The sequence below is a fragment of the Cheilinus undulatus genome, linkage group 13 (assembly GCF_018320785.1).
Source record: "Cheilinus undulatus linkage group 13, ASM1832078v1, whole genome shotgun sequence".
NCBI classification, from domain to species: Eukaryota; Metazoa; Chordata; class Actinopteri; order Labriformes; family Labridae; genus Cheilinus; species Cheilinus undulatus.
In genome coordinates, this window is record NC_054877.1 from 46,544,523 (window position 1) to 46,564,075 (window position 19,553).

A 19,553-nucleotide genomic window follows, 5' to 3' on the forward strand; every position below is an offset into this window, starting at 1 on the left:
CACACTACAACAATGACAATATAACCATGAGCAACAAACACAGTCAGAAACAGACAAAGCTGAGACGTGGATTTCTGAGCTCTGATATTAAAGTGAAGTTCCTGGAATGATGCTTTAACCAGAGCCCATGGTTGTAACTGTGCTGGTGTTGTTAAAGTGAAAACCCTCAGCTAACGGTGAAGAGGCTGCAGAGCAGAAACCCACACAGCAGGAGAGGAAGTGCTGCTCTGCTCTCAACTGTTTTTACCAACCCTAATAACCACAGAGAATAGATTTAGATCTGCTGCTGCTCTCACTCAGGAACTCTTCTCACACTCTGAGCCTGTTTGTCTTTTCTGTTGTTTCATATAAACTTTTTTTTTTTTTTCAGCATAAACAGCAACCATGGGAACCGTCTTGGAGGCATTGTTTCAGCACTGCATAATAACTAGTCAGAGTCCATCAATAATTAGTTTAGAAATAACACACAGAGACTCTGACAGACATCACAGTAACAAAGTCTATGTTAGCATATGGATGTTAATTATACAGATTTTCCTCTTTGATTTTGTCATTGGTCCAAAAAAGACCCATTTAATGGCAATCCTTTTAATCAGAATCACGTTTTATCATAAATTAAAAGTAACATTAACAGGGATTTCAATAAAAAAACTGTCTATTTCCACTCCAGAACAGTCACGTTATACTCACTGACTGCAACACCTTCCACATTTCTGCACAAACCAAACAGCTCATGTAACACAAAATACATATCCCATGTTTTATGTTTTTATTGTTTTTTTTTTTTCATTTTATTTGAGAATGTTTGAGTAATGTGACAATATAAATAGTGCCATTTAATTTGCTCTATTGTTTTATTTTTTAACTTGGCAATAAACCATATACTTTACGTCTGAAATATTGTGCTTTTTAGACATTTGGAATGGCTGATAAAAAGATATTGCTTCGCTGTAAACTACAGTATCATCGGCGTATCGCTCTAACTTTAATATAAAAGAACCAGCATTGAACCAGGTGGCACAAACCAACAGAGTGGCATATTTAGAGCATATATACATTTATGTTTATCTATTAATCTCTGACTTTGTTTTCCTTTTAGGCTTTATATTTATACATGCATGAATCTTTCCACATTAGTCAACAGTATTAAAATGTTTTTGACAATCATCAGACATTTACTGGTTATTTTCTGATGTTTTTAGTCATTATGATCTTTCATGTAACCAATGATGTGAATTTAAAGGTGTTGACAATTTTTAATGTGTGTAAATATATAAAGATTGTACAGTAATATGCATAATTACATGTTCTGGATTACACAGTTAACATTAACCCTCAGGCATCACTTTAATTTACTGCCCGTTAAAACCATTAAGGACAAAAATGTCCACTTCCAAAAAAAAAATGCTGTAAAAATTTAACAGTTTAATAATTTTTTTTCTGCTGAAATTTTTTTTTTTTATGTAAATTATTTTTATTGCCATTTTTGGAAGTGGACGTTTTTGTCCTTAATGGCTGGAAAGGGCAGTAAATTTTTAATTGGAAGCTACACAAAAACTAAAAATGTATCAAAGTCAGTATTTTGGCTAATCATCGACATATCCAAGCTGGATTTAGAAATAATGTCCTAGCCATCCAACATTTGGTTTAAGGAAGATACCACTTTTTTTTTTTCTTTTTTTTTTCATAAAAAAAACAACAACATTGACTTAAGTAATCAAACTGGCATTTAAAGGGTGAAAAATCCTCAAAATGATTGAATGTTTGGTAATTTTGAGCATAGCTGAGATTTATGCAAAAAAAAATTTTATAGCAGTTTTTTGGAAGTGGACGTTTTTGTCCTTAATGGCTTTAAATTTGTTTCAGTGTTCCTCTGACTATTTAGAGCAATTGAAATTTGAATTCCAAAATTTGCCTTGAAAGAAACTTTGTTACAAAAAATTAGACCATATGGACTAACACAGCAAAAGTGGTGAGCAGATAAGGAGGAAAAATTTGCCCAAATGGACAAAAATGTCCCTAGTGATGCCTGAGGCTTAAATGTGAACACCATTTTGATATATCACCTCATACTGGAGTAAAAATTAGACAATTTGAAATAAATATGATTTATCTGAACTCTTAGTCTTAGGAGACTTCTGAAGTCTTAGGTTGATAAAATTGTATGGATGCTACAAAGGTAGCTTTCATTTTTATTTTTATTCAGTTCTCCTTTAGTGGTGTGGATTCAATCATTTCTTATCTCCTTTTGCTCCCTTTTAAATAAACTGAAATATGAAATCCTATAGTTTGCTGTGTTTTGTTAACTTAAATCTTAAATCTATTTTAAAATCTATCATACAAGAAAATTATAAAGCCAAACAGGATCAACTGAATTCATTCAACGTTTAATTTAAATCTATGAATCCAAAATCAAATCAAACTGCTTACATTAACTGTTAGTTAATGTAAACAACAGTGTCATCAGCGTAGAGCTTTACTTTCACACATGGGCAGTTATTTAACAAAGATCATCAGTTATTTAACAAAGATCATCAGTTATTTAACAAAGATCATCAGTTATTTAACAAAGATCATCAGTTATTTAACAAAGATCATTTAATCTAAGTCACATTTACTCAAAATTACAGCTTCATGTTCATGTTTACTCTCATGGTTGATTAAAAGAAATTTGTCTTTACAATGAGATTATTGACAAAAAAACTCTTTATTAAAAAAACTTCATAGAGTAAAATACATATGATGCAGTAAATTGTATGAAAAACAAATAAATAAAATTATAAGACATCAATAAGAACACTCACAATGACCATTTCTATAGAATTATAATATATTACATAGAGAAAAAATAGATTCATCATAATTTTGATCCAAATAATAATTGTCCTTGAATTAAAACTCTGGTTTTACAGTCCAAATTTTTGGATTTCTTATCTAGAACTGCAGTGTACATTTACACATTGTCACACATTTTGAAACATATTTATTAGATTTCTAGCATACTTTAAAAAGCTGAGAATGAATAGATTTTATTATGTGAAAACTTTGAGAGGACAGTCAGTCAGCTGTTGTGCGGAGGATGCACGGTGTGTTGTTGGTGAGGATCCTCAGCAGACAGAGTCCACAGCAGTACACCAGACTCTATCAGCACAGAGTACAGCAGAGTCAGCAGCCTCAGCCTGCACTCAGACTGGAAATACACTGAAACACACACACACACACACAATGTTTTCATCAGTTCAGACTATTTTGGCAACATATGGCAATGATATCATGACGTCTACATAGTCATGGGAGTTCATATGTCAGTTATGGGCACTATATCTTAACCCTGCTCCACCATACAGCTCTCCTGGATTTAGCACATAAATAGAAAATAAATGGGACCTTAAACCAAACTTTGTGCTACATCACAGTTACTGGTAGGAGTGCAGTCTAATTATTAATCCTGATTCAGATCATTATTATGAGTTAAAATGAGTAGACAGTGATCTTACACTCAGTCAGCTGCAGGTCTTTGGTCTTGTTCTCTGGCCGACTGTAGGTTGTTGTATCTGTTAAGTTAACATAAGAAGTCAAAAATAAACGGCAGTTCTCTGCTCCATCACCTCCATGTGAAGCTGAATCACTGCTGAACAAACACCAAGCCTAGTGATGCAGATAGATGAAGGAGATGAATTGTTAATGGGGGCTGGTGTCGTTGCAAAAGTTTAAAATAAGGAGACAATCTTACTCTCAGTCGTCTGCAGAGCTGGCAGGTCTGGTCCTGGGACAACTGAGGAACAAAGGAGTAAATAAATAACTTTAGTGTTCTGCTGTACTGCCTCAGCTCAAAGCTGAATCACTACTGAACACAGACACCACTACCTGGTCCTATCTGAGCCTCCACCGCCCCCCCCTCATGCTGCACTGAGCAGAAATATTCAGACGCGCACTCCTTTCTCTGAGGGATCCTCAGGGTGGAGGCTGTACATCCAGACTCCTTCAGGTTCAGTAGTTTTCCCTCAGCAGAGGGCAGCTCCTCCAGACCACCGTTCTTTCTTCGTCTTTTCCAGGAGATCTGGACCAGAGGACATGGCTGAGGCCACACACAGGAAAGAGTCCTCCTCCTCCTGCTGGACTCTGGAGGTTGCTGAGTACACTCTCACCACGGGCTTCACCACCTCATCATCTGAGGATCAGACAGAAACACACAATAGTCTCAGTTTGATCTCTGACTTTTTGTCACTGCAGCACAAATTCAACATACAATAATTTCCTTAAAAATAACATTATGCCATAAATATATACTCATTTAAAAAAAAAAAAAAAGAACCAATACTATCCCAAACTTTTCTGAGCTTGTCTTCAGTTGTGCATTGTGGCATTTTTTTTTTTTTCTGAGCATATTTTAAGGTTGGAAAAGTATATATTCAAACAACAGTTGGAACGTTATAGATTTTTTTTAAGTTAACAATCTTTGTAAAATATTAGCACACTGGAAGCATTATAAAAAATTTAAGCACATTTTTATCGATTTCTCTTATGTTTGGATTTTTGATAAGAGCAATTCAAAATGATTAAAAACAGTAAACAAGTGATTACAAGTGCAAACATATGAGACATATATTATTATTATTATTATTATTATTATTATTATTATTGTTATTATGAGAGTTCTGATTTACTTGCTGCCCTGTATGTTTGTAAAGTTGGTTTCTGTGACTGTATATAATGTTGTTGTTTTTTTTCTGTTATTCAGTCCCTGCTCAGCACATTGGTAAATGTTTGTTTTTCAAAATGAAAAACATATAGTAGATCTGATTTAACTGGATGGTGACTTTTTAAATTCATATTCATAACATGAATGAAAAAAAAGAACATAAACAAATAAAAACAGACAAGAATGACCATTATTTTTGTGTTCATACTTGTTTACTGTTCATGTTTGGTAATCATCTACGTTTCTATTCGTATTTACATTTGACTAATAACTGAAAAAAAATATTAATTATGAATAAAAAAAATTCTCATGTTATTTGACTTATACCTTTAATTTTAATTAATACTTTTATTATCATCTTCATATATTTTCAATCAACAAAAATGGAATAGTTTAAAATAAACAAAATCAATAAAATATGCAAATTTTATATAAATATATATAGATAAATCCTAAACTAATATCCCCTGCACACTGAATTTATTTATATATTTATTGTATGAAATTGATTGAAAAATGTAAAAACTTTGCTCATGATTGGTCATTAAAGAGACGATGGTGGGTCCAAAAGGTTAGACCACTTAGATACATTTTAATCTGACTGCATTTCTTTATTAAAAAAGAGCCACATAGAAAGCTTTTCTTGGCAGGGAAGACGTTTTTGCACGTCTCCCGACCAGCCTTGGCTTGAATTTTATTCACTGACTAGCTCTGCTATTCACAACTACGGTAGCCTGTGAGGCCAGGAGAAGGGCGTGCGTACGTCATTTTGTCTTTTCTCTCTGATTGGCCCGTCATGTATGTGACAGACAGAACCTTCCTCCAGTCACCTTCTGAGAATCTTTTGAAAAGTCCTGCCCTTCCCAATCACTTTCTATGGGAGCTTTGAATGTGAAATATATAATGGATCTATGAAACAACATCTGACATGTGGAGTTAAAAAAAAATATATATATATATTCTTGCATTGTTTTCCATCCTTATTGTCAGTTCTCCAGAGCTGATTGATGTACATGTTATAAGTGCATTTATAATAAGCTCAGCTAAAAGTTCATTTTTCCATAGAAAAGACAGATGTATCCATTTCATTGGTCTCTGAGAATCTCTGAAACCAATACCAAACATTTCTGTGTTGATATTAATTTTCTCTTGAGTAATTTAGGCTCACAGTGTAGTCATGCTTTGCTAGCTAAAACTTGTTTGTCTTACTGTGTTTAAGCATTAATACCATTAACAAAACCTGGATGTGGTTTACTGCTCTCTTCATGTTACAAACTCTGACTGACATCTGTTCATCTGAGGGTTTTTGTTCAGGCTCCTCGCTTCATTTCTCACTGTGGAGATCAGAATACCTACAGGAGCAGAAATATGAGGCTGAATGAGAGAGTTTAACTCTCTGGATCTGCAACTCACAGCCGTTCCCTTTGTTCACAGCTGAGAAATCATCTTTCTGAGGATGATTGTAGCCTTTATCTAAAGCTCCATCCCTTCTGTCAATATCAAGAATCAGTCTGAATGTTTCTGACTCTTTCTTCTGGTACCAGTATACCCAGCTACCACTACACTGGTCAGTCCCTCCACAGCTGAATGAAACTTTTTCACCGACTCTCCTGGTCAGTGTTAAATCATCCTGAATCAGCTCTGTCGCCATGGAAACCAGCGCTACAGACAAAGACAGACAGGTGAAGGTGAGTGTGACAGTGTTTGGTAAAGGTGGAGTTTTCTGGCTCCTGATTGGCTGGAAACTCTCACCTGAACACAGACAGCACAGGGCAGCAGCTGGGAGGAGAAGCATTCTGTGCCGTGGTGTATCCTCTGGAGAACCTGAGGAGAAGTGACGCTCTGACGCTGCTGAGGGCAAACCAGGACGAGCTGAGACATCAGAGGAGGAACACCTGATTCTGACACGGCCTCACATCTCCCATCAGCCCTTGCGGTGGAGAGATAAGGCTGTGGTGTGACCATGGATATCTATAGAACACTAGATATGCCAGCGCGCTTTAGCAGCCCGCTAAGCGACGTGCATACCTGGCAGCTATCTTGGCGGTGCGACATTCTCATTAAAGGCAATGCATGTACATTGAAAATACATCATAACTTGCTCATTTCTTGCTCATTTCTCCTTTCTCAAACAAAAAAAAAAAAACGGAAAAGGGCTTTCTACCAATGTAGCCTACAGTTTTAGTTATTTCACTCTTTAAGTCCAGAGGTCTGGGAATCTTTTATGTTCAGCCATTAAATATTTATAAATGTATATACATAGAAATATAGTTGTATATATGAAAATAGAAAGATAAAGATATACATATATAGAAAATATGTTTTTAGATTGAAAGATTTAATTGTAAAGGTAATCAAACAATCATTAATATTAATTTATTTGTCCCTCTCTCCCTCCTTATCTCTCTCTCTCTATATATATACATATGTTTATAGAAACAAACACTCTGTGGAGATAGAATAGAACAGAGTTTATTGCTATTTGTACAAGTTAGAAACAGGTACATTGAAATTGTGAGTGTCACTGAGTAAATAGTAACACTTCACTTCACCTTGGACTTAAATAACATATATAACTATAGATATAACTATAACGTATATAACTGCTGCTAGTACTAGTAGTGGTGGTACACCAACTACTACTGCTGCTTGTACAACTATACTACGGTGTAGTGTGCAACCGTATGCAGCACAATGTGCAGGCATCCTTGTTGTTTAAGTTTTCGTGCCATCTCCAACCATGGACACTTTGCCCCCACTAGCTTAGCCTCGCCGTAGGCACGCAGCTCAAGGGGGCGTGTCGTATCTACTCTTCTATATATATCTATGGGTGTGACAGCAGGCCGGATCTTATTTCACAGAAGAAAAAAACGTCTGAAAGTAGATGACCTTTAACCTCCAGGACCCAGGTGTTCTAAAATAACCTGAGCAGATGACATTTATTACACTGCATAAAATCCTGACACCTGGATTTTCAAAATAAAATACAATCAGAAATCTGATTAGAGTAGGAAATCCAGTTTGATGTAAAATCTCAGGATGATTGTAGTGAAGAAAACGTTCCTATCAAAACAACTGTGGTTGGTAGTTAGCCTCTATGGTTAGCCGCTGCACTAGAAAACACGTATTTGATGTATTTCTGCTTTAGTTTCACCCTCATTCAGACTGACAGTAGCGGCCCCAGGAATAAGGTGGATATTTGCCGTGGTTTCACCCACAATGAACAGGAAGCTAAGAGTTCTCCTCTCATAACCGTAGAAACATGAATGTGGAACTTTTATGTAACCCAGCAGGTAAAAATGGGTTAACCAGCTACAACACGAGGCATAAAAACATTATTTACTGGCTTCATTCTTAACTTCATGTCTTCATTTCTGTTATAAAGATCCTCTCACTGTGATAACTAATCCAGATATTTTATTGGGGTAAAAAAAAAACAAAAAACAAATGGATAGGTAGGGAAAAGTGGTGTTTAATGGCTAAAGGTAGCTTTAATGGAAAAAATTGGGAAAAGTGGCAAAAATTGGAAAAAGTGGTTTTTACTGGCAAAGCGTAGTTGAAATGGGAGACAAAGGTTTAAAAGTGGCAAAAATTGGATCAAAAAGTAGGAAATAAAGTGGTATTTATTGGCAAGGGCAGCTTAAATGGGAAAAAATGGAATAAAAGTGGCAAAAATTGGAAAAAAAAGTGTTTAGAATAGGCAAAAGAGTAGGAAATAAAGTGGTATTTAATGACAAAAGGAATCTTAAATGGATGAAGAGTGGCAAAAAGGGGTGAAAAATGGCAAAAAAAGTTTCCTTTATTAAAGAGCCACAGGTTGAGGATCACTGGACTAGAAGGTTCTTTGAGTTACTAAACATTAATTTAGACAAGAATTAGTGAACTAAAGACTTTGGTTTACTGTTATGATGGTTAAAACCTTTGAAATCTCATTGTTTACTTAATCAGTAAACTATTAAAATGTTTGATAGAAAATACTTCAATGCTTTCAGCAGGAAAATAATAGTTTTATGTTTAATGTGTGAGAAATCTGTGTTTATTATGTTCTTTAACATTGGTTAAGCTTCAACAGTTGAATTCTGATTTCATTTTCTGATATTTGCACAATGTAAATATTTGATGAGCTATTTTATTAGAATGAAATGATTGTAATGTTTAAAATATTGAAGTTGAAGTAGAAATAAATCATTCTGATGTTGTTATGATCTAGTATATTGTTATACAACATTTAAGATAAGAAGATGGTTCCATGAGTGAGAAGATTCCAGTGGAGAAGATTGGACCGTCCATTGGATGGCGAGCCTCCCAGCTGATTTCCAGGATCCAGATCTACATATCCAGTGAAGGGACGGATGAGCTATCTGCTTGTGGTAGGATTGTGCCAGTGGTCCAGATTGGTGCCAACTTGACCACACTGACATTGAGTGCACTCAGACCAGACTATAACCCCCTGACTTTAAAGCAGAGCAGGCCTCTGTCCCACCAATCCACAACTTCTTTTGAGAGAAGGGGAAAAACAAAGGACAATTTCCTTTTATTTGAAGGGCCCACTTTAGAACCTAGAGTGACGTGTCATTATCCAGGAGTGGCTTCCATTTAGTAACAAACAGCAGTGATGCAGTGAGTTTCTGCAGCCACCAGAGGGCAGCAGCTTCATAAATATATTTACATTCCCTCAATAGAAGCTTCTATAGGCCCTAAAAAACACATGAGGAGAATCAGCATGAATCATGATGTGAAAGCTCCATCACTACTGCATTATTGATCACATTGATTGATGCTTTCTGCTCCATTTCAGCACACTTTGGTGATCAGGATCAGAATAATTTCATGAGTTCATATGTAGCTGATCAAAATGCCTCTTCAGCTGCCGACTCAAACTCAGAGACACACAGATGAAGAGCAGAAAAGTCCAAGAATGTTGTCTCCAGGTGGCTCTCAGTCTTTGTGCTGAAGAAAAAACTCTTTTTGGTAACAACAGACAGTCCCATTTAAAATGTGAGAAGAGTTCCTGAGTGAGAGCAGCAGCAGATCTAAATCTATTCTCTGTGGTTATTAGGGTTGGTAAAAACAGTTGAGAGCAGAGCAGCACTTCCTCTCCTGCTGTGTGGGTTTCTGCTCATCAGCCTCTTCACCGTTAGCTGAGGGTTTTCACTTTAACAACACAAGCACAGTTACAACCATGGGCTCTGGTTAAAGCATCATTCCAGGAACTTCACTTTGATATCAGAGCTCAGAAATCCACGTCTCAGCTTTGTCTGTTTCTGACTGTGTTGTTTGCTCGTGATTATATTGTCATTGTTGTAGTGTGTAGTTTGTGTGTGATTGTTTTCACATGAATCCACTTGATCATTAAAAGTGTGACAGAGTAGAAAAGGTAAACACAGCCAGCATGTTTCCAACAGTCAGACTGATAAAGTCACTGCAGGACAATGTAGTCAAATGTGTAGTTTAAAAGCATCCTGCTGTGCTGTTTGTTCATCTCTATAAACAACAGTATCATCAGCGTAGAGCTTTACTTTCACACTGACACCATTATTCTAAAGTTTCCAGCACTGAACCTGACTGCATGACAACACCATGTGACATATTTAGCTTTATTTTCATGCTTTCTTATCCTTGTCACACTTTTGGTACAAGTGCATATAACAGCATTTTTTCTGCACTGAGGTCAAATATTCAAACACAGACACTAAACATTTCTCAGTTTATTGAAAAAGCTCCATGAAAATGAGAAAAATGTTCCACACTCTGCATGATGCAAGAAAAACAAGCAGAGGAATAACAAATGCAATTCTGATATTATTTCTATCACACAGCTACTAATTTCCACATGACATCATTTACAATATAGTGAGTGGAAAAACTGCATTAGAAGCAATAATGTTCACTGAGTATATTGTGTCTTTGTATTTCAATTTTTTAAAATATATCTCTGAATATTCAAGATAAACACATTTTGAAAGTGTTTTTTAGCCAGCTACTGCAGATTTTTGATTTTCTGAGCAAAGCTTTAAATTGCTGAGATTTCAGTGAGAGAGAATCTGGTTTGAAGACAGTCAGTCAGCTGTTGTGCGGTGGATGCACGGTGTGTTGTTGATCCTCAGCAGACAGAGTCCACAGCAGTACACCAGACTCTTCACTATCAGCACAGAGTACAGCAGAGTCAGCAGCCTCACCCTGCACTCAGACCTGAAAGGATCATCTGAAACAGACACAGATAAACAGTTATTCTTAATTTCATCCAGTTACAGTCATTTTAGATGTGTACATTTTATCAGCTTGGAGTTAAACTTGTTGTGATTCTCTAATCCTGCTGCTGTTTATTGAATATCTTGTTCAGATCTTAATGTTAAGACAAGACTTTCATGTTTTCTTGTCTTTGTTTTAGTAGTTGTGATATCAGGTAGAGACTCACTGTTAGTCCTACATTTACCTGAAAGTCTGAGAACTTTGCAAAATGACTGATGTTAATGTTAGCCATGTCCAGCCCCCATCACTACCTCCACTATGGGAAGTAATTGTGACCTACCTTACTGTTTATGTAGAATATGTGCTGATTGAATTTGTTTATTGTAAAAGGTTAGAATAACTGGATGTTGATCTTACAGTCAGTCAGCTGCAGAGCTGGCAGATCTGTTGGCTCTCTCTCTGGGGGACCAGAGGTCGAAGGAACTGGAGCTTCTGTTGGAGCTTGACCTTCTGTTAAACACAAAATAAAACAGAAATGTGAGTGCTCTTCTCTCTTTTGTCTTCATGTGAAGCTGAATCACTTCTGAACACAGAAATCAAGACTTCTTTACCTATTTCTATGTGGTCCTGGGCTGGCCCCCCCTCATGCTTCACAGAGCAGATGTATTCATACGTGCCACTCTCTCTCTGAGGGATCTTCAGGGTGGAGGCTGTACATCCAGACTCCTTCAGGTTCAGTAGTTTTCCCTCAGCAGAGGGCAGCTCCTCCAGATCACCGTTCTTTCTTCGTTTTTTCCAGGAGATCTGGACCAGAGGAGGAAACATGGCTAAAGCCACACACAGGAGAGAGTCCTCCTCCCCCTCCTCCTGCTGGACTCTGGAGGTTGCTGAGTAAACATTCACCTTGGGCCTCACCACCTCATCATCTGAGGATCAGATAGAAACACACAATAGTCTGAGTTTGATCTCTGACTTCTTGTCACTGCAGCACAAATTCAACATACAATAATTTTCTTAAAAATAACATCATATCATAAATATATACTCATTTTTTAAAAAAGAACCAATACTTTCCCTAACTTTTCTGAGCTTGTCTTCAGTTGTGCACTGTGGCATTTTTTTCTGAGCACATTTTAATGTTGGAAAAATATATATTCAACCAACAGTTGGAAAATTATAGATTGTTTCTTAAGTTTAGAGTCTTTATAAGATATTGGCACACTGTAAGAATTATAGTATTTGAAAAGCACATTTTGATTTAGTTCTCTTATGTTTGATTACTTTTTTTTTTGTAAGATTTATTTTTAGGCCTTTATTAGATAGAGGAGGACAGTAGATAGACTCAGAAACAGGGAAGAGAGCGGGGAGAGACATGCAAGAAATGGTGCCACAGGCCGGACTAGAACCTGGGCCGCCCGCGTACACGGTGCACACCTTAACCACTCGACTACCAGCGCGCCCATGTTTGGTTTTTTTTAAGAGCTATTAAAAATTTCAAGATGTAAACAAGTGAATACAAGTGCAAACATATGAGACATGTATTATTATTATTATTATTATTATTATTATTATTGTCTTTGTTGTTTTTAACAAAGCACGAGAGCTTTGTGGTCTCTGTGTCTTTTTTATATTTTGCTTCTTTTATATTTTAGTTTTGAACTGGCTTTATTTTTATGCATTTTTATGTTTTATTAGTTCATCACAGTTCTGATTTACTTGCTGCCCTGTGTGTTTGTAAAGTGGTTTTTGTGACGGTAAATAATGTTTTTTCTGTAATTTAGTCACTGCTCAGCACATTAGTAAATGTCTCTGTTTTAGATTCATATTTTACATGAATGACAAAAAAAACAACAGAAATTACGAAGCCATATTCCTCAAACAATAAATCCTGGATATGATCATAAACAAAAAAAAAAAAAAAAAGGACAAGGACAAGAATGACCATTATTTTTGTGTTCATACTTGTTTACTGTTGATGTTTAGTAATTATCTATATAATCCTGTTTCTATTCATATTTATATTCAAGCAATAACTGAAAAAATAACAATTATAAATAAGGAATTATCTCATATAATTTGATTTATACTTTTAATTCTGATATTTCTTCTTAAACAATAAACCACAAAGTCATCTTAGTTCTGAATTTTATTATCATTTTCATATATTTTTAATTTTCAACAAAAATGGAATAGATTAACAAACAAAATCAATAAAATATGCTGATTTGAGATCAATATATGTAGATAAATCATAAACCATTATCCCCTGCACACTGAATTTATTTATTTATTTTATGAAATTTCAAATTCCCAAAAATCATAATATTGTATGAATCATGTTTGCACACTGACTCCAGAACTTTTTTCTTCTAAAATAAACAAAAACAAAAACAAAAAAGCACCATATTTAACTGATTTCAACATGTTTTACAACATTTATGATTATGGGGTTTTTTTTTTTTGCATTATATTCAGAATATTTACAACTAATAACCAAAAATATCTAAATGAAAAATATTTACAAGTATAATCTGCAACATATTTATATTATATATATTTTATATAGAAACATATTCAGTCACATGAATTTGTTTTCTAAGCAGCATATAAACAAAAACATGACTATTATGTTCAAAATATTAAAAACTTGATTAAATATTATTATATGTAATATATAAAAAATGTTAACTGGTAAAATTATCTTGAGCTTTTCTAGTTCTTTTCTATTTTATATATAAAAGAGACTTTTACACTTTTACAGCTCACACTTATTTTCTCACATGCATTCACTCTACAGTCACACACTGATGCTGAGTATTACCTTATCTCATTCACACACATTCACACACCACTGACACAGCATTAGGAGAAATTTGGCCTTCAGTGTCTGGCTGAAGGACACATCAACATGACTACAGGAGCCGGGGATCGAACCCACAACCCTCTGATTATGACCAACTTTCTGATCCACAGTCACTCTGCACACATTTTTAAAAAACATATGAAAATGTCTTCACTATAACATAATCAAAAACACTGATCATGTATGTTATGCAACATATTTAGAATTACAACATAAGTTTTCTATGAAAACGTTTAAGAATATATTTCCTAAACATGTAAATCATATTTTCTACAAGTTAGTTTGTTCTCAACCAGACAAGAGCTGGTGCTGAATTAACGAGACGACTCGTAACGATTCGTGTTAAAAACACTTCTGTAACATTACAGTATAAAACCTTTTTTATAAACATTGTAATTCAATGCAGGAATGAAGAAAACATGTTGATGTTCATTCTGATTATAACTTTTTTGCTGAAGCTAACAGTAGCAGAAACTTAATTTCTCAGCTGATTATTTAGTAAGAAAAAACTTTAGACTTTAAAGAAGCAGAAATAAATACAAAAACAAGAAAACGTACCTGTTACAAACAGTTTTGTTCCAGAGCCAAATCCAAACCTCCCCACAGTGAAACAGACTCGTACAAAAACCTGGTTGCATCTGAATGAAGCCAGACCATAAACCAGAGCCTGCTTCAGATCTTTGATGTGTTTCTTCTTAAGGCTCATTTCTGCTCCTTCTAGGAAAATCAGTCTGACTGCATCTAACAATCATCATTATCCATACACTCACATCCAGCTTTTATGTAAATATGGAACAAACTATACTATATACTCTACACTGTGCTTTTATTTTGAAGGGCACCTCTTTCTTCTGTCACGTCTTTTGTTCCATGTCAAGTCCAAACTGTCACATTTATCTCTAAAAACAGTGGTTATGATTGAAAAATGTAAAAACTTTGCTCATGATTGGTCATTAAAGAGACGATGGTGGGTCCAAAAGGTTAGACCACTTGAGACCTGAGACCTCAGCTCCCTCTTCACCACAATGGTCCGGCACAACACCTGCAGTACTGCTGACGCTGTGCCGGTCCGCCTGTCAGTCTCACGCTCCCTTTAACCCTCACATGTGAACAAGACCCCGAGATACTTGAACTCCTTCACTTGGGGCAAAGACTCACTCCCAACCCAGAGGGAGCAATCCACCGTTTACCAGCAGAGAACCATGGCTGACTCTGATCCCAACAGCTTCACGCTCAGCCTCAAACCGTCCCAGTGCCTGCTGGAGGTCCCCTGGTGAGGAAGCCAACAGAACCACGTCATCTATAAAAAGCAGGGATGGGATTCTGAGGTCCCCGAACCGGAAAACCTCCTCCCCTGGGCTGCACCTGTAGATCCTGTCCATGGAAATCCCAAACAGAATCGGAGACAAAGGGCAACCCTGGCAGAGGCCAACACACACTGGAAATGTCCCTGACTTTGTGCTGAGGATCCAATCACAGCTCTCACTTTGGTCATACAGGGACCTGGTGGCTCATCTCAGCAGCCCCGGGACCCCATATACCCACAGTATCCCCCACATGACCCCACAAAGGACATGGTTGTAGGCCTTCGCCAAGTCCACAAAACACATGTAGACTGGATTAGCAAACTCTCATACTCCCTCAAGGAAGTCCTGCCAGGGTAAACAGTTGGTCCACAGTACCACGGCCAGACCAGAATCCGCTTTGTTCCTCCTGAATCTGAGGTTCGACAATCGGCCTTTCCAGCACCCTTGAGTAAATTTTTCCAGGGAGGCTGAGGAGTGTGATTCCCTGATAATTCAAGAACACCCTCATTTGCCCCTTTTTAAAAATGGGGACCACCACCCTGGTCTGCCACTCCACAGGCACTGTCCCAAACCTCCACTCGACATTGAAAAGGTGTGCCAGCCATGACAGCCCAACAACATCCAAAGCCTTCAGCATCTCAGGGTGAATCTCATCTATGCTTTCTGACTAACTCGATGACCTCCAACAAGGTTATAGGTGAGCCTTCCCCTGCACCCTCAGACTCGGCCTCCTCTTTGGAGGACACGTTGGCCGGATTAAAGAGTTCCTCAGAGTGTTCCTTCCACTGCCCAACAACATCCCCGGTCCGGTTTAGCAGTTCCCCACTCCTGCTGAGAACAGCCTGAAAGGAGCCCTGCTTTCCTCTCCTGGGTTGTCAGATGGTTTGCCAGAACAACTGGGGGCAACTGAAAGTCCTTCTCCATAGTCTCCCTGAACTCCTACCACATAGAGGTTTTTGCTTCTGCATCCTCTGAAGCAGCAGCCCTTCAAGCTGCCCGGTACCTGTCAGCTGCTTCCAGAGAACTTTGGGAAAGCCATGCCCGAATGGCCTCTTTCTTCAGCCTGATGGCTTCCGTCACCACTGGTGTCCACCGGCAGGTTCTCAGGTTGCCTCAACAACAGCCACGATCAACAGTGATGGTCTTTGAGCCACAGCTCCTAACAGCTGGACTTGAACATGGACCACTGGGGTTCCATGTCCCCAGCCTCCCCTGGGATGCACAAGAAGTTCTTCCAGAGTTTGGAGCTGAAGACCTCATGGTCAGGGGCCTCTGCCAGACGTTCCCAGTTCACCCGCACTACATGTTTAGGTTTACCAGGACTGTCCAGCAGCTTCCCCCGCCATCTGATCCAACTCACAACCAGGTGGTGATCAGCTGACAGCTCCGCTCCTCTCTTCATCCAAGTGTCCAAGATATGCAGCTGCAGAACTTTTATCAGAACTGGACCACGTTTCTGTTTGACATAAAGAATAAAAACAATACTTAGAGCTTTTCATGATGGAAAAGAAGTTTTTGCTCTTCTGCCAACCTGCTTCAGTAAGTTGTTGTAATGGTTATGGGTGGGGTTTGCCAGTGTATCCAACTGCTGCTGTGGTAGCTATAAGCCAGGATGCATTTTAATCTGAACTGGACCACATTTCTTTATTAGAGAAGAGCCACATAGAAAGCTTGTCTTGGCAGGGAAGATGTTTTTACACATCTCCCGACCAGCCTTGGCTTGAATTTTATTCACTAGCTCTGCAAGGCAGCACAGGGGTCAGCGCTGTTGCCTCACAGCAAGAAGGTCCCTGGTTCACTTCTCAGTCAGGACCTTTCTGTGCAGAGTTTGCATGTTCTCCCCGTGCATGCGTGGGTTCTCACCTGGTTCTCCGGCTTTCTCCCACCACCTAAAACATGATCATTAGGTTCATTTGTGACTCTATTGGCCGTAGGTTTGAGCGTGAGCGTGCCTGGATTTCTGTCTCTATATGTCAGTCCTGTGATTGACTGGCAATTAGTCCAGGGTGTATCCCGCCTCTTGCCCAGCTGGGATAGGCTCCAGCCCCCCCATGACCCCCAATGGGATAAGCAGTGCATTTGTAATAAGCTCGGCTAGAAGATCATTTTTCCCTAGAAAAGATAGATGTAGATAGATGTTTTATTGGTCTCTGTTAATCTCTGAAACCAATACCAAGCATTTCTGTGTTGATATTAATTTTCTCTTGAGTAATTTAGGCTCACAGTGTAGTCATTCTTTGCTAGCTAAAACTTGTGTGTCTTACTGTGTTTTAGCATTAATACCATTAACAAAACCTGGATGTGGTTTACTGCTCTCTTCATGTTACAAACTCTGACTGACATCTGTTCATCTGAGGGTTTTTGTTCAGGCTCCTTGCTTCATTTCTCACTGTGGAGATCAGAATACCTACAGGAGCAGAAATATGAGGCTGAATGAGAGAGTTTAACTCTCTGGATCTGCAACTCACAGCCGTTCCCTTTATTCACAGCTGAGAAATCATCTTTCTGAGGATGATTGTAGCTTTTATCTAAAGCTCCAGTACTCCTGCTAATATCAAGAATCAGTCTGAATGTATCTGACTCTTTCTTCTGGTACCAGTATACATAGCTACCACTACACTGGTCAGTCCCTCCACAGCTGAATGAAACTTTTTCACCAACTCTCCTGGTCAGTGTTAAATCATCCTGAATCAGCTCTGTTGCCGTGGAAACCAGCGCTGCAGACAAAGACACAGACAGGTGAAGGTGAGTGTGACAGTGTTTGGTAAAGGTGGAGTTTTCTGGCTCCTGATTGGCTGGAAACTCTCACCTGAACACAGACAGCACAGGGCAGCAGCTGGGAGGAGAAGCATTCTGTGCCGTGGTGTATCCTCTGGAGAACCTGAGGAGAAGTGACGCTCTGACGCTGCTGAGGGCAAACCAGGACGAGCTGAGACATCAGAGGAGGAACACCTGATTCTGACACGGCCTCAGATCTCCCATCAGCCCTTGCGGTTGAGAGATAAGGCTGGGTTTGAGGTTTATGAGGGGAGACGAGGAGACGCCAAAAGCAGCTCACTATAAACATTAATTTAACAACTAAAACCATTTTACAACAATAAAACACATATTCATGAAACAAAGAAAACCATGAACAGGAAGTGTTTTATGTCAGGTTTTCAGGTTCAGATACAAAAAAATGTTGCAGGCAGAAGAATTAAAATTAGAGGTTGGTTGTTAAAACTAATCCTGTGCAAAATGGCATCAGACTCCTAGAGTCCCCACTCCTCACCTTACAGCCTGACCTGGGTCCTTGAAGTAATTTAAGCCTCAAGAATATCTGTTGAGACAGAAATATTAAAAATATCAGGAATATTGTGTTTTTAAAGAATTAAAAATGATGGTATATGTCACTAATGCTCACCTCTTTTTATGGCTGTAATGGGGTAAAAGTTCAGGTCTATGTTAATGACAGCTGTTTACATAGATGATTAAACAGCAAAGCTCTCTGATTTTTAAATCACACCTAAAACAATCAAAGCAGTGACTCTATCAGTCTGAAGTAAGAAAAAAGTGAATTTACAACCAAATTGATTATACAAGAAAATAATGTTATAATAGTGGAGGAAATCTTGCAAACACAGTTATTACAAAAAACATATATAAAAGACAAGAATGCAGAAAAAACCCTGTAAATTATGTTTAACTGAAAACATTTAAACCTAATTTATACATTGAAATGTGTTTTAAAATAATTACATATAGTTGAGTCCTTGTGTCTGTATTTATTTTCTTAAATATACAAAAAATGTGAAAATCCATTTTTAAACTCAAACACCAAAGGAATCAATAAAACAAACATAAACTACAGCAGACGTGTTTATTTTATTTATTATTGGTTTATTCAATCAGGACAGACCACGCCACACATGAATCAACACGTCCACAGCTCATGTCAGTGTAAATATACCAGAATTAGCTCCATAGCTATCTTCATCACTGCAGAAGTTTCTCTCTTTCTCTCGTCTCCTCACCTCTTCCATCTTTTTCTCTCACAGTCAGAAACAGACGAAGCTGAGACGTGGATTTCTGAGCTCTGATATTAAACTGAAGTTCCTGGAATGATGCTTTAACCAGAGCCCATGGTTGTAACTGTGCTGGTGTTGTTAACCCATTAAAGCCTGAAAACACAAATTATAACTAGAAAATTCTAATTTACTGGAACTGAAATGTTTATTTCACTTTCAAATGAAATCCAATAAAATCTAAATTACCATGAAATTTAACGTTTTTATTTTTAATCTCATTTGATACATTTGGTGTTTTTGGTAGCTGATAACCAACATGAGGGCGTTTTTATCATTTATCAGATTGTATTCAGAAGCTTTTTTTTGGTCATTTATGATCATATTGATTAGATAGAGGCATCATTAAAGTAAGTATCAAATATGATACAGCAGGCTTTAAGGGGTTAAAGTGAAAACCCTCAGCTAACGGTGAAGAGGCTGCA

At 37.5% G+C, this 19,553-nt stretch overlaps 1 protein-coding gene across 1 annotated transcript; it reads right to left on the bottom strand.

The window, feature by feature from the left end:
- Window positions 1–10,434: 10,434 nt before the first annotated feature.
- LOC121520417 (immunoglobulin lambda-1 light chain-like) lies at window positions 10,435–17,967 on the bottom strand. Its single transcript, XM_041803850.1, has 6 exons — window positions 17,874–17,967; window positions 17,476–17,781; window positions 14,316–14,372; window positions 11,506–11,820; window positions 11,312–11,404; window positions 10,435–10,907 (listed from the first exon to the last, which is right to left on the bottom strand). Exons 1-6 carry the CDS (start codon window positions 17,914–17,916, stop codon window positions 10,762–10,764), a joined length of 960 nt encoding a protein of 319 aa, XP_041659784.1. The 5' UTR covers window positions 17,917–17,967; the 3' UTR covers window positions 10,435–10,761.
- Window positions 17,968–19,553: the final 1,586 nt, after the last annotated feature.